Genomic DNA, 13,423 nt, shown 5'->3' with positions numbered 1-13,423 from the left:
AAGTTGTCCTGTCCCCTTAGCAGAAAAACACCCCCAAAGCATAATGTTTCCACCTCCATGTTTGACGGTGGGGATGGTGTTCTTGGGGTCATAGGCAGCATTCCTCCTCCTCCAAACACGGCGAGCTGAGTTGATGCCAAAGAGCTCCATTTTGGTCTCATCTGACCACAACACTTTCACCCAGTTGTCCTCTGAATCATTCAGATGTTCATTGGCAAACTTCAGACGGGCATGTATATGTATTCTTGAGCAGGGGGACCTTGCGGGCGCTGCAGGATTTCAGTCCTTCACGGCATAGTGTGTTACCAATTGTTTTCTTGGTGACTATGGTCCCAGCTGCCTTGAGATCATTGACGAGATCATTGACAAGATCCTCCCGTGTAGTTCTGGGCTGATTCCTCACCGTTCTCATGATCATTGCAACTCCACGAGGTGAGATCTTGCATGGAGCCCCAGGCTGAGGGAGATTGACAGTTCTTTTGTGTTTCTTCCATTTGCGAATAATCGCACCAACTGTTGTCACCTTCTCACCAAGCTGCTTGGCGATGGTCTTGTAGCCCATTCCAGCCTTGTGTAGGTCTACAATCTTGTCCCTGACATCCTTGGAGAGCTCTTTGGTCTTGGCCATGGTGGAGAGTTTGGAATCTGATTGATTGCTTCTGTGGACAGGTGTCTTTTATACAGGTAACAAGGTGAGATTAGGAGCACTCCCTTTAAGAGTGTGCTCCTAATCTCAGCTCGTTACCTGTATAAAAGATACCTGGGAGCCAGAAATCTTTCTGGTTGAGAGGGGGTCAAATACTTATTTCCCTCATTAAAATGCAAATCAATTTATAACATTTCTGACATGCGTTTTTCTGGATTTTTTTTGTTATTCTGTCTCTCACTGTTCAAATAAACCTACCATTAAAATTATAGACTGATCCTTTTTTTAATAAGTGGGCAAACGTACAAAATCAGCAGGGGATCAAATACTTTTTTCCCCCACTGTAGTGCCTGTGGCCCAGTACATCACTGGTGTCAAACTTCCTGCCATCCAGGACCTCTATACCAGGCGGTGTCAGAGGAAGGCCCTAAAAATTGTCAGACTCCAGGCACCCTAGTCATAGACTGTTGGCAAACGGTACCGGAGCGCCAAGTCTAGGTCCAAGAGGCTTCTAAACAGCTTCTACCACCAAGCCATAAGACTCCTGAACATCTAATCAAATGGCTACCCATACTATTTGCACCCCCCCCCTACGCTGCTGCTACTTTCTGTTATTATCTATGCATAGCCACTTTAATAATCCTACCTGCATGTACATAATTACCTCGACACCGGTGCCCCCGCACATTGACACATTGACTCTGTACCGGTACCCCCTGTATATAGCCTCCACATTGACTCTGTACCGGTACCCCCTGTATATTGCCTCCACATTGACTCTGTACCGGTACCCCTGTATATAGCCTCCACATTGACTCTGTACCGGTACCCCCTGTATATAGCCTCCACATTGACTCTGTACCGGTACCCCCTGTATATTGCCTCCACATTGACTCTGTACCGGTACCCCTGTATATAGCCTCCACATTGACTCTGTACCGGTACCCCCTGTATGTAGCCTCCACATTGACTCTGTACCGGTACCCCCTGTATATAGCCTCCACATTGACTCTGTACCGGTAGCCCCTGTATATAGCCTCCACATTGACTCTGTACCGGTAGCCCCTGTATATAGCCTCCACATTGACTCTGTACCGGTACCCCCTGTATATAGCCTCCACATTGACTCTGTACCGGTACCCCCTGTATATAGCCTCCACATTGACTCTGTACCGGTACCCCCTGTATATAGCCTCCACATTGACTCTGTACCGGTACCCCCTGTATATAGCCTCCACACTGACTCTGTACCGGTACCCCCTGTATATAGCCTCCACATTGACTCTGTACCGGTACCCCCTGTATATAGCCTCCACATTGACTCTGTACCGGTACCCCCTGTATATAGCCTCCACATTGACTCTGTACCGGTACCCCCTGTATATAGCCTCCACATTGACTCTGTACCGGTACCCCCTGTATATAGCCTCCACATTGACTCTGTACCGGTACCCCCTGTATATAGCCTCCACATTGACTCTGTACCGGTACCCCCTGTATATAGCCTCCACATTGACTCTGTACCGGTACCCCCTGTATATAGCCTCCACATTGACTCTGTACCGGTACCCCCTGTATATAGCCTCCACATTGACTCTGTACCGGTACCCCCTGTATATAGCCTCCACATTGACTCTGTACCGGTACCCCCTGTATATAGCCTCCACATTGACTCTGTACCGGTACCCCCTGTATATAGCCTCCACATTGACTCTGTACCGGTACCCCCTGTATATAGCCTCCACATTGACTCTGTACCGGTACCCCCTGTATATAGCCTCCACATTGACTCTGTACCGGTACCCCCTGTATATAGCCTCCACATTGACTCTGTACCGGTACCCCCTGTATATAGCCTCCACATTGACTCTGTACCGGTACCCCCTGTATATAGCCTCCACATTGACTCTGTACCGGTACCCCCTGTATATAGCCTCCACATTGACTCTGTACCGGTACCCCCTGTATATAGCCTCCACATTGACTCTGTACCTGTACCCCCTGTATATAGCCTCCACATTGACTCTGTACCGGTACCCCCTGTATATAGCCTCCACATTGACTCTGTACCGGTAGCCCCTGTATATAGCCTCCACATTGACTCTGTACCGGTACCCCCTGTATATAGCCTCCACTTTGACTCTGTACCGGTACCCCCTGTATATAGCCTCCACATTGACTCTGTACCGGTACCCCCTGTATATAGCCTCCACATTGACTCTGTACCGGTACCCCCTGTATATAGCCTCCACATTGACTCTGTACCGGTAGCCCCTGTATATAGCCTCCACATTGACTCTGTACCGGTACCCCCTGTATATAGCCTCCACTTTGACTCTGTACCGGTACCCCCTGTATATAGCCTCCACATTGACTCTGTACCGGTACCCCCTGTATATAGCCTCCACATTGACTCTGTACCGGTACCCCCTGTATATAGCCTCCACATTGACTCTGTACCGGTACCCCCTGTATATAGCCTCCACATTGACTCTGTACCGGTACCCCCTGTATATAGCCTCCACATTGACTCTGTACCGGTACCCCCTGTATATAGCCTCCACATTGACTCTGTACCGGTACCCCCTGTATATAGCCTCCACATTGACTCTGTACCGGTACCCCCTGTATATAGCCTCCACATTGACTCTGTACCGGTACCCCCTGTATATAGCCTCCACATTGACTCTGTACCGGTACCCCCTGTATATAGCCTCCACATTGACTCTGTACCGGTACCCCCTGTATATAGCCTCCACATTGACTCTGTACCGGTACCCCCTGTATATAGCCTCCACATTGACTCTGTACCGGTACCCCCTGTATATAGCCTCCACATTGACTCTGTACCGGTACCCCCTGTATATAGCCTCCACATTGACTCTGTACCGGTACCCCCTGTATATAGCCTCCACATTGACTCTGTACCGGTACCCCCTGTATATAGCCTCCACATTGACTCTGTACCGGTACCCCCTGTATATAGCCTCCACATTGACTCTGTACCGGTACCCCCTGTATATAGCCTCCACATTGACTCTGTACCTGTACCCCCTGTATATAGCCTCCACATTGACTCTGTACCGGTACCCCCTGTATATAGCCTCCACATTGACTCTGTACCGGTAGCCCCTGTATATAGCCTCCACATTGACTCTGTACCGGTACCCCCTGTATATAGCCTCCACTTTGACTCTGTACCGGTACCCCCTGTATATAGCCTCCACATTGACTCTGTACCGGTACCCCCTGTATATAGCCTCCACATTGACTCTGTACCGGTACCCCCTGTATATAGCCTCCACATTGACTCTGTACCGGTAGCCCCTGTATATAGCCTCCACATTGACTCTGTACCGGTACCCCCTGTATATAGCCTCCACTTTGACTCTGTACCGGTACCCCCTGTATATAGCCTCCACATTGACTCTGTACCTGTACCCCCTGTATATAGCCTCCACATTGACTCTGTACCGGTACCCCCTGTATATAGCCTCCACATTGACTCTGTACCGGTAGCCCCTGTATATAGCCTCCACATTGACTCTGTACCGGTACCCCCTGTATATAGCCTCCACTTTGACTCTGTACCGGTACCCCCTGTATATAGCCTCCACATTGACTCTGTACCGGTACCCCCTGTATACAGCCTCCACATTGACTCTGTACCGGTACCCCCTGTATATAGCCTCCACATTGACTCTGTACCGGTACCCCCTGTATACAGCCTCCACATTGACTCTGTACCGGTACCCCCTGTATATAGCCTCCACATTGACTCTGTACCGGTACCCCCTGTATATAGCCTCCACATTGACTCTGTACCGGTACCCCCTGTATATAGCCTCCACATTGACTCTGTACCGGTACCCCCTGTATATAGCCTCCACATTGACTCTGTACTGGTACCCCCTGTATATAGCCTCCACATTGACTCTGTACCGGTACCCCCTGTATATAGTCTCCACATTGACTCTGTACCGGTACCCCCCTGTATATAGTCTCCACATTGACTCTGTACCGGTGCCCCTGTCTGTAGCCTCCACATTGACTCTGTACCGGTTGCGCCTGTATATAGCCTCCACATTGACTCTGTACCGGTACCCCCTGTATATAGCCTCCACATTGACTCTGTACCGGTACCCCCTGTATATAGCCTCCACATTGACTCTGTACCGGTACCCCCTGTATATAGCCTCCACATTGACTCTGTACCGGTACCCCCTGTATATAGCCTCCACATTGACTCTGTACCGGTACCCCCTGTATATAGCCTCCACATTGACTCTGTACCGGTACCCCCTGTATATAGCCTCCACATTGACTCTGTACCGGTACCCCCCTGTATATAGCCTCCACATTGACTCTGTACCGGTACCCCCTGTATATAGCCTCCACATTGACTCTGTACCAGTACCCCCTGTAATATAGCCTCCACATTGACTCTGTACCGGTACCCCCTGTATATAGCCTCCACATTGACTCTGTACCGGTACCCCTGTATATAGCCTCCACATTGACTCTGTACCGGTACCCCCTGTATATAGCCTCCACATTGACTCTGTACCGGTACCCCCTGTATATAGCCTCCACATTGACTCTGTACCGTAATACCCTGTATATAGCCTCCACATTGACTCTGTACCGGTACCCCCTGTATATAGCCCCGCTATTGTTATTTACTGCTGCTCTTTAATTATTTGTTATTCTTATCTCTTACTTTTTGGGGGGTATTTTATTAACTGTGTTGTTGGTTAAGGGCTTGTAAGTAAGCATTTCACTGTAAGGTCTGCGCATGTGACAAATAACATTTGATTTATCAATCTATTGTATGTTGCTGTCCTCTCTACCGTATCAATCTACTGTAAGTTGATGTCCTCTCTGTTTTTCTACGTTTCAGCGTCGGAGCAGATTGTGCACCTGCGTACCCCCAGAGAGACCACAGTGGGGAAGGTGATGGAGTCGTGTTTTACGATGCTGGGAATGACTGATAATAAGGACCTCTTCAGCCTCACCGACAAACGAGGTCTGAATTAACCACTCATAGTATGACTGGCAGACTGGCCGACCTCTTTATTCTACTCTACTCTAATCTACTTTACTGTACTTTACTGTACTCTACTCTAATCTACTTTACTGTACTTTACTGTACTCTACTTTATTATACTTTACTGTACTCTACTTTATTATACTTTACTGTACTCTACTTTATTATGCTTTACTGTACTCTACTTTATTATGCTTTACTGTACTCTACTTTATTATACTTTACTGTACTTTACTGCATTCCACTTTACTGTACTCTACTTTATTCTACTTTACTGTACTCTACTTTACTGTACTCTACTTTATTCTACTCTACTTTACCGTACTCCCATTTACTGCACTCTACTTTATTCTACTCTACTTTACCGTACTCCCATTTACTGCACTCTACTTTGTTCTACTCTACAGTACTCTATTTTACTTTATTCTATTTTACTGTATTCTATTTTACTCTACTCTACTGTACTCTATTTTACTGTATTCTATTTCTCTACTCTACTGTATTCTATTTTACTGTACTCTATTTTACTGTATTCTATTTTACTGTACTCTATTTTACTCTACTCTACTGTACTCTATTTTACTGTATTCTATTTCTCTACTCTACTGTACTCTATTTTACTGTATTCTATTTTACTGTACTTTACTGTACTCTACTTTATTATACTTTACTGTACTCTACTTTACTGTACTCTACTTTATTATACTTTACTGTACTCTACTTTATTCTACTTTACTGTACTCTACTTTATTCTACTTTACTGTACTCTACTTTATTATGCTTTACTGTACTCGACTTTATTATACTTTACTGTACTCTACTTTATTATACTTTACTGTACTTTACTGCATTCCACTTTACTGTACTCTACTTTATTCTACTTTACTGTACTCTACTTTACTGTACTCTACTTTATTCTACTCTACTTTACCGTACTCCCATTTACTGCACTCTACTTTGTTCTACTCTACAGTACTCTATTTTACTTTATTCTATTTTACTGTATTCTATTTTACTCTACTCTACTGTACTCTATTTTACTGTATTCTATTTTACTTTATTCTATTTTACTGTATTCTATTTTACTCTACTCTACTGTACTCTATTTTACTGTATTCTATTTTACTGTATTCTATTTTACTGTATTCTATTTTACTCTACTCTACTGTACTCTATTTTACTGTACTCTATTTTACTGTATTCTATTTCTCTACTCTACTGTACTCTATTTTACTGTATTCTATTTCTCTACTCTACTGTACTCTATTTTACTGTATTCTATTTTACTGTACTCTATTTTACTGTATTCTATTTTACTCTACTCTAATTTACTCAACTTCAGTTGACCTGGTCCCAGATCTGTTTGTACTGTATTCTCAACACTTCTTTTCATTGTTACACGCCAAACATAGACAATGACTGTAGGAGTTGACAAGACAGCACAAACAGATCTTGGACCAGCCTAGGGCTATGCCATACTTTATCATTGAATGTATAATTGATAGGTGACAATAAATCATGTTTGTCTGTGCTATGAAGGTTCTTCAGAGGAGCTGATACCAGACCAACATATAACATATAACAAAAAGGTAAACACTGAACCCAATAACATTGTCGCATAAAATGTACAATCTGGCTTTCACAGACAACAGCTCGTTCTTGTGCCAGACATCACTGCAATGCTCACAATAATTTCCACTTACAAGTTAAAGTATTGGTTCTGGTAGTCTACACCCAGCTTCAATACACCCAGCTTCAATACACACAGCTTCAATACACCCAGCCTCAATACACCCAGCCTCAATACTCCCAGCCTCAATACTCCCAGCTTCAATACACCCAGCTTCAATACACCCAGCTTCAATACACCCAGCCTCAATACTCACAGCTCCAATACTCACAGCTTCAATATACCCAGCTTCAATACACCCAGCTTCAATACACCCAGTCTCAATACACCCAGCTTCAATACACCCAGCTTCAATACACCCAGCCAGCTTCAATACATCAAAGAGAAGATGCGACTATACAACTTACAAGTTTAATAAGTTGTTTCTCTTATATAAAGAAACTAATGATGAACCAACAAGCCTTGTCCTACGGGGTTTTCTGTGGGTTGTTGAACTAGTCGTCTCTGTGCTCTTAATAAACTCTGTCCCTCCAATAGGAGGAGACATCTAAAAGCGTAAGCGAGGCCCCACCCACTGGTGTTAACGGTTACCGTGACAACGGACATGTCAGTCAGAACCACCAGATGCAGCCTGTCAGCTCACGGCCGATACAGGTGGTCAGCCAGCCAGGTAAAGAGGAAAAGATCCGGGAGCTCAAACAACAGGTGGACTCTCTACAAAACGTCATCCTACAGGTGAGATGGTGACGACCCACCGCTAACTCTTCTTCTTCTTCTCCTCATGTTGCCTGGTAGCCTTCTGCTAGCATAGCTTGGCATAACATAACTAAGCATAGCATAACTAAGCATAGCATAACTAAGCATAGCATAACTAAGCATAGCATAGCATAGCATAGCATAGCATAGCATAGCATAACTAAGGATAGCATAGCATAACATAACTAAGCATAGCATAGCATAACTAAGGATAGCATAACTAAGCATAGCATAACTAAGCATAGCATAGCATAGCATAGCATAACTAAGGATAGCATAGCATAACATAACTAAGCATAGCATAGCATAACTAAGGATAGCATAGCATAACATAACTAAGCATAGCATAGCATAACTAAGGATAGCATAGCATAACAACTCAGCATAGCATAACTCAGCATAGCATAACTAAGGATAGCATAACTAAGGATAGCATAGCATCTAGGAGTATTTTAATTCATTGTTGACTCCTCTTTCTGACACCTCAGGTGCAGGAGATCCACCACGGCCTGGTAGCATTCTGTTCGGAGCTGAAGAGCATGGATGTAGAGGTGGACACGTCAGGGCTGAGCTTCCCTGAGCTGGAGCAGCGCCTGGGGCTGGCTATGGGACTGCTCAGGGACAAGAGACACAGTCTACAGAGCCTCAGAGAGACCATGAGAGATACAGGCGCTCACAGGAACAAGTAGGTGGCTGCTATGTGTTGACAACAAAGCCTACTGTTCCCATAATGCAATGCACTACAGACCCTGCATTGTTGTTGTTAGAATGAGACATGCAGCAGCTCACAGAAACATTTACATTTTACATTTTAGTCATTTAGCAGACGCTCTTATCCAGAGCGACTTACAAATTGGTGCATTCACCTATAATATCCAGTGGAACAACCACTTTACAATAGTGCATCTAAACAAGTTGGTGGTGTAATATCAGTCTTTAAGATATACAGATATACAATACAGTAGGTGGTGTAAAATCAGTCTTTAAGATATACAGATATACAGTAGGTGGTGTAATAGTCTTTAAGATATACAGATATACAGATATACAGTAGGTGGTGTAATATCAGTCATTAAGATATACAGATATACAGTAGGTGGTGTAATATCAGTCATTAAGATTTACAGATATACAGTATGTGGTGTAATATCAGTCTTTAAGATATACAGATATACAGTAGGTGGTGCAATATCAGTCATTAAGATTTACAGATATACAGATATACAGTAGGTGGTGTAATATCAGTCTTTAAGATATACAGATATACAGTAGGTGGTGTAAAATCAGTCTTTAAGATATACAGATATACAGATATACAGTAGGTGGTGTAAAATCAGTCTTTAAGATATACAGATATACAGATATACAGTAGGTGGTGTAAAATCAGTCTTTAAGATAAGGGTATCTTTAAGATAAGGGTATCTATCCTATATATGGTCACGTTCACATGGTGGGAAAAGTCATTCTGGTGGTCAACCAAGGAAAGCAGTTAAAAGAAGAAGTTCCTCAGAACTTTCTCATAATTCAAAACTCCCTCACTCCCTCCCTCCCTCCCTCCCTCCCTCCCTCACTCACTCACTCACTCACTCACTCACTCACTCACTCACTCACTCACTCACTCACTCACTCACTCACTCACTCACTCACACTCACTCACTCACTCACTCACTCACTCACTCACTCACTCACTCACTCACTCCCTCCCTCCCTCCCTCCCTCACTCACTCACTCACTCCCTCCCTCCCTCCCTCACTCCCTCCCTCCCTCACTCCCTCCCTCACTCCCTCACTCACTCCCTCACTCACTCCCTCCCTCCCTCCCTCACTCCCTCACTCCCTCACTCACTCCCTCACTCCCTCCCTCCCTCCCTCCCTCACTCACTCACTCACTCACTCACTCACTCACTCACTCACTCCCTCCCTCCTCCCTCCCTCCCTCCCTCCCTCCTCCCTCCCTCCCTCCCTCCCTCCCTCCCTCCCTCCCTCCCTCACTCACTCACTCACTCACTCACTCACTCACTCACTCACTCACTCACTCCCTCCCTCCCTCACTCACTCACTCACTCACTCACTCACTCACTCACTCACTCACTCACTCCCTCCCTCCCTCCCTCCCTCACTCACTCACTCACTCACTCACTCACTCACTCACTCCCTCACTCACCAGTAACATAATAAAATGTCAATTAAAATATGCTATTTATTTATGCAATTCATCCTTTACAGTTGGACTCGTGCTTTTGTTTAGGAATACAGCAAATCATTTCACCATTCCGGCTGGTTATATTATTATTATTATTATCATAGTTTAGTTTCTACTCTGTCAAAGGAAGCTTTAACTGGACGTTATTAATTAATATAACTCTATTACTAATCTAATCTACAAATAAAGTACATCAAATTGATTACACTGTAATGTTTTTATTGGAAGGGAAACAAAAAGGAAATGTCAACGGTTTTTTTTCTAGGACTTTTGTGGAATTATACATTGTTATTTAAAAATATATATATATTTCCACTTATATTTCTTCAAGCAATTTATCTTTTAAAATAGTTTATGGAGTATTTATCAAGCGTTGGTGCTCATCTTTGCTGCACCTTGTGGGTTGAAATGCATCTGACGCATATGCTAAAGATAGATGGGTACTGATAGGCTGAAAGGTCAGGTGGTTGTTGTTATTGGATACTGATAGGCTGAAAGGTCAGGTGGTTGTTGTTATTGGATACTGATAGGCTGAAAGGTCAGGTGGTTGTTGTTATTGGATACTGATAGGCTGAAAGGTCAGGTGGTTGTTGTTGGTGGATACTGATAGGCTGAAAGGTCAGGTGGTTGTTGTTATTGGATACTGGTCAGGAACCACACCTGTGTGGAAGCTCCTCCTTTCAATATATATGTATCTTTCATTTACTTGTGTTTCCGTTATTATGGCAGCTCCCTGTATGTCCTCATTGTAAGGCTTATAATATATCTTCATCTGTGTCATGTGACCTTACAGGCCGTCAGAGGTTTGTCTTCTGGATACGATGAAGTTGAACTGTCAGGTGTTTAAAGAAGAGATCTCCCTGGTTTACCTCAACAGACAGGTGTCACATCTACAGACAGCTCTACAAGACAGCCTAGTAAAGGTAAACGTAACCCCTGACCCTAACTTAACCCCTGACCCTGGTGCAGCTCGACAGACAGGTGGCTCATCTACAGACTGCACTGCAGGACAGCCAGGAAAGGGTTCCCTAACGTTTTAGACTGATCCAATGAACCATTTCATTTCTGTTCAAAATGTTGTATCAAGACTACCCAAATGTGCCTAATTTGTTTATTAATAACTTCTTATGTTCAAAACTGTGCACTCTCCTCAAACAATAGCATGGGTATTATTTCACTGTAATAGCTACTGTAAATTGGACAGTGCAGTTAGATTAACAACAATTTAAGCTTTCTGCCAATATCAGATATGTCTATATCCTGGGAAATGTTCTTTTTACTTACAACCTCATGCTAATCGTATTAGCCTACGTTAGCTCAACCGTCCCGTGGACGGGACACCGATCCCGAAGAAGTTTTAATAATGTGTTTTATTTAGTAATGTTAAAGCTTCTGTGTTAACCCTGAAACCCTACATCAACTACTCGCCCTAAGCCTGTCTTGTTTTTCTCCTGTAGGCTTGTGGAGGTGAATGGGGTACTGGTGATGGGGTACAGTGAAGAGGAGCTGAGCCCCCTACTCCGCCAGGGACCAAGTGCTCGGATAGTCATCCTGAGTAGACCTCCTCCTCCTCCTCCTCCCAGCCCAAGAGACAGAAGACCCCTTCCTCTTTGAAGCAACATCCTCCATTAGTATACACCTAGTACCACCAGGCAATCCCATCAAGCATGACATTGACACCCAATAGACACCAGGCTGATCCCATCTACCAAGAGACTGACACCCTATTGACCACCAGGCTGATCCCATCTACCATGAGTTTTGACACCCCATAGACACCAGCACAATGAGCATCAGGAACCTGAGGTCTCCACTGAGCCCCTCTCTACTCTACCAGCACAATGAGCATCAGGAACCTGAGGTCTCCACTGAGCCCCTCTCTACTCTACCAGCACAATGAGCATCAGGAACCTGAGGTCTCCACTGAGCCCCTCTCTACTCTACCAGCACAATGAGCATCAGGAACCTGAGGTCTCCACTGAGCCCCTCTCTACTCTACCAGCACAATGAGCATCAGGAACCTGAGGTCTCCACTGAGCTCCTCTCTACTCTACCAGCACAATGAGCATCAGGAACCTGAGGTCTCCACTGAGCCCCTCTCTACTCTACCAGCACAATGAGCATCAGGAACCTGAGGTCTCCACTGAGCTCCTCTCTACTCTACCAGCACAATGAGCATCAGGAACCTGAGGTCTCCACTGAGCCCCTCTCTACTCTACCAGCACAATGAGCATCAGGAACCTGAGGTCTCCACTGAGCTCCTCTCTACTCTACCAGCACAATGAGCATCAGGAACCTGAGGTCTCCACTGAGCCCCTCTCTACTCTACCAGCACAATGAGCATCAGGAACCTGAGGTCTCCACTGAGCTCCTCTCTACTCTACCAGCACAATGAGCATCAGGAACCTGAGGTCTCCACTGAGCTCCTCTCTACTCTACCAGCACAATGAGCATCAGGAACCTGAGGTCTCCACTGAGCCCCTCTCTACTCTACCAGCACAATGAGCATCAGGAACCTGAGGTCTCCACTGAGCTCCTCTCTACTCTACCAGCACAATGAGCATCAGGAACCTGAGGTCTCCACTGAGCCCCTCTCTACTCTACCAGCACAATGAGCATCAGGAACCTGAGGTCTCCACTGAGCTCCTCTCTACTCTACCAGCACAATGAGCATCAGGAACCTGAGGTCTCCACTGAGCCCCTCTCTACTCTACCAGCACAATGAGCATCAGGAACCTGAGGTCTCCACTGAGCTCCTCTCTACTCTACCAGCACAATGAGCATCAGGAACCTGAGGTCTCCACTGAGCCCCTCTCTACTCTACCAGCACAATGAGCATCAGGAACCTGAGGTCTCCACTGAGCTCCTCTCTACTCTACCAGCACAATGAGCATCAGGAACCTGAGGTCTCCACTGAGCTCCTCTCTACTCTACCAGCACAATGAGCATCAGGAACCTGAGGTCTCCACTGAGCCCCTCTCTACTCTACCAGCACAATGAGCATCAGGAACCTGAGGTCTCCACTGAGCCCCTCTCTACTCTACCAGCACAATGAGCATCAGGAACCTGAGGTCTCCACTGAGCTCCTCTCTACTCTAGAGACTGAGGCCCCTGGTCCATAGTAAAATACACGTGCAGATCT

At 45.3% G+C, this 13,423-nt stretch overlaps 1 protein-coding gene across 1 annotated transcript in view; it reads left to right on the top strand.

Moving 5' to 3' along the window:
* LOC106589993 (uncharacterized) overlaps window positions 1-12,658 on the top strand; it is a 43,548-nt gene extending 30,890 nt beyond the window's left edge. The window contains exons 8-13 of the mRNA XM_014180472.3: window positions 5,547-5,672; window positions 7,233-7,282; window positions 7,861-8,058; window positions 8,568-8,764; window positions 11,075-11,204; window positions 11,739-12,658. Coding sequence (XP_014035947.2) covers window positions 5,547-5,672; window positions 7,233-7,282; window positions 7,861-8,058; window positions 8,568-8,764; window positions 11,075-11,204; window positions 11,739-11,780 — 743 coding nt within the window. The 3' untranslated portion in view covers window positions 11,781-12,658. The remainder of the gene's footprint in view (window positions 1-5,546; window positions 5,673-7,232; window positions 7,283-7,860; window positions 8,059-8,567; window positions 8,765-11,074; window positions 11,205-11,738) is intronic.
* The last annotated feature ends 765 nt before the right edge of the window (window positions 12,659-13,423 follow it).

The sequence above is a fragment of the Salmo salar genome, chromosome 28, assembly GCF_965601325.2.
Source record: "Salmo salar chromosome 28, fSalSal1, whole genome shotgun sequence".
Classification (NCBI taxonomy): Eukaryota; Metazoa; Chordata; class Actinopteri; order Salmoniformes; family Salmonidae; genus Salmo; species Salmo salar.
Note: the sequence above shows the minus strand (reverse complement) of the source record. Positions and strands in the feature narration are given on the sequence as shown.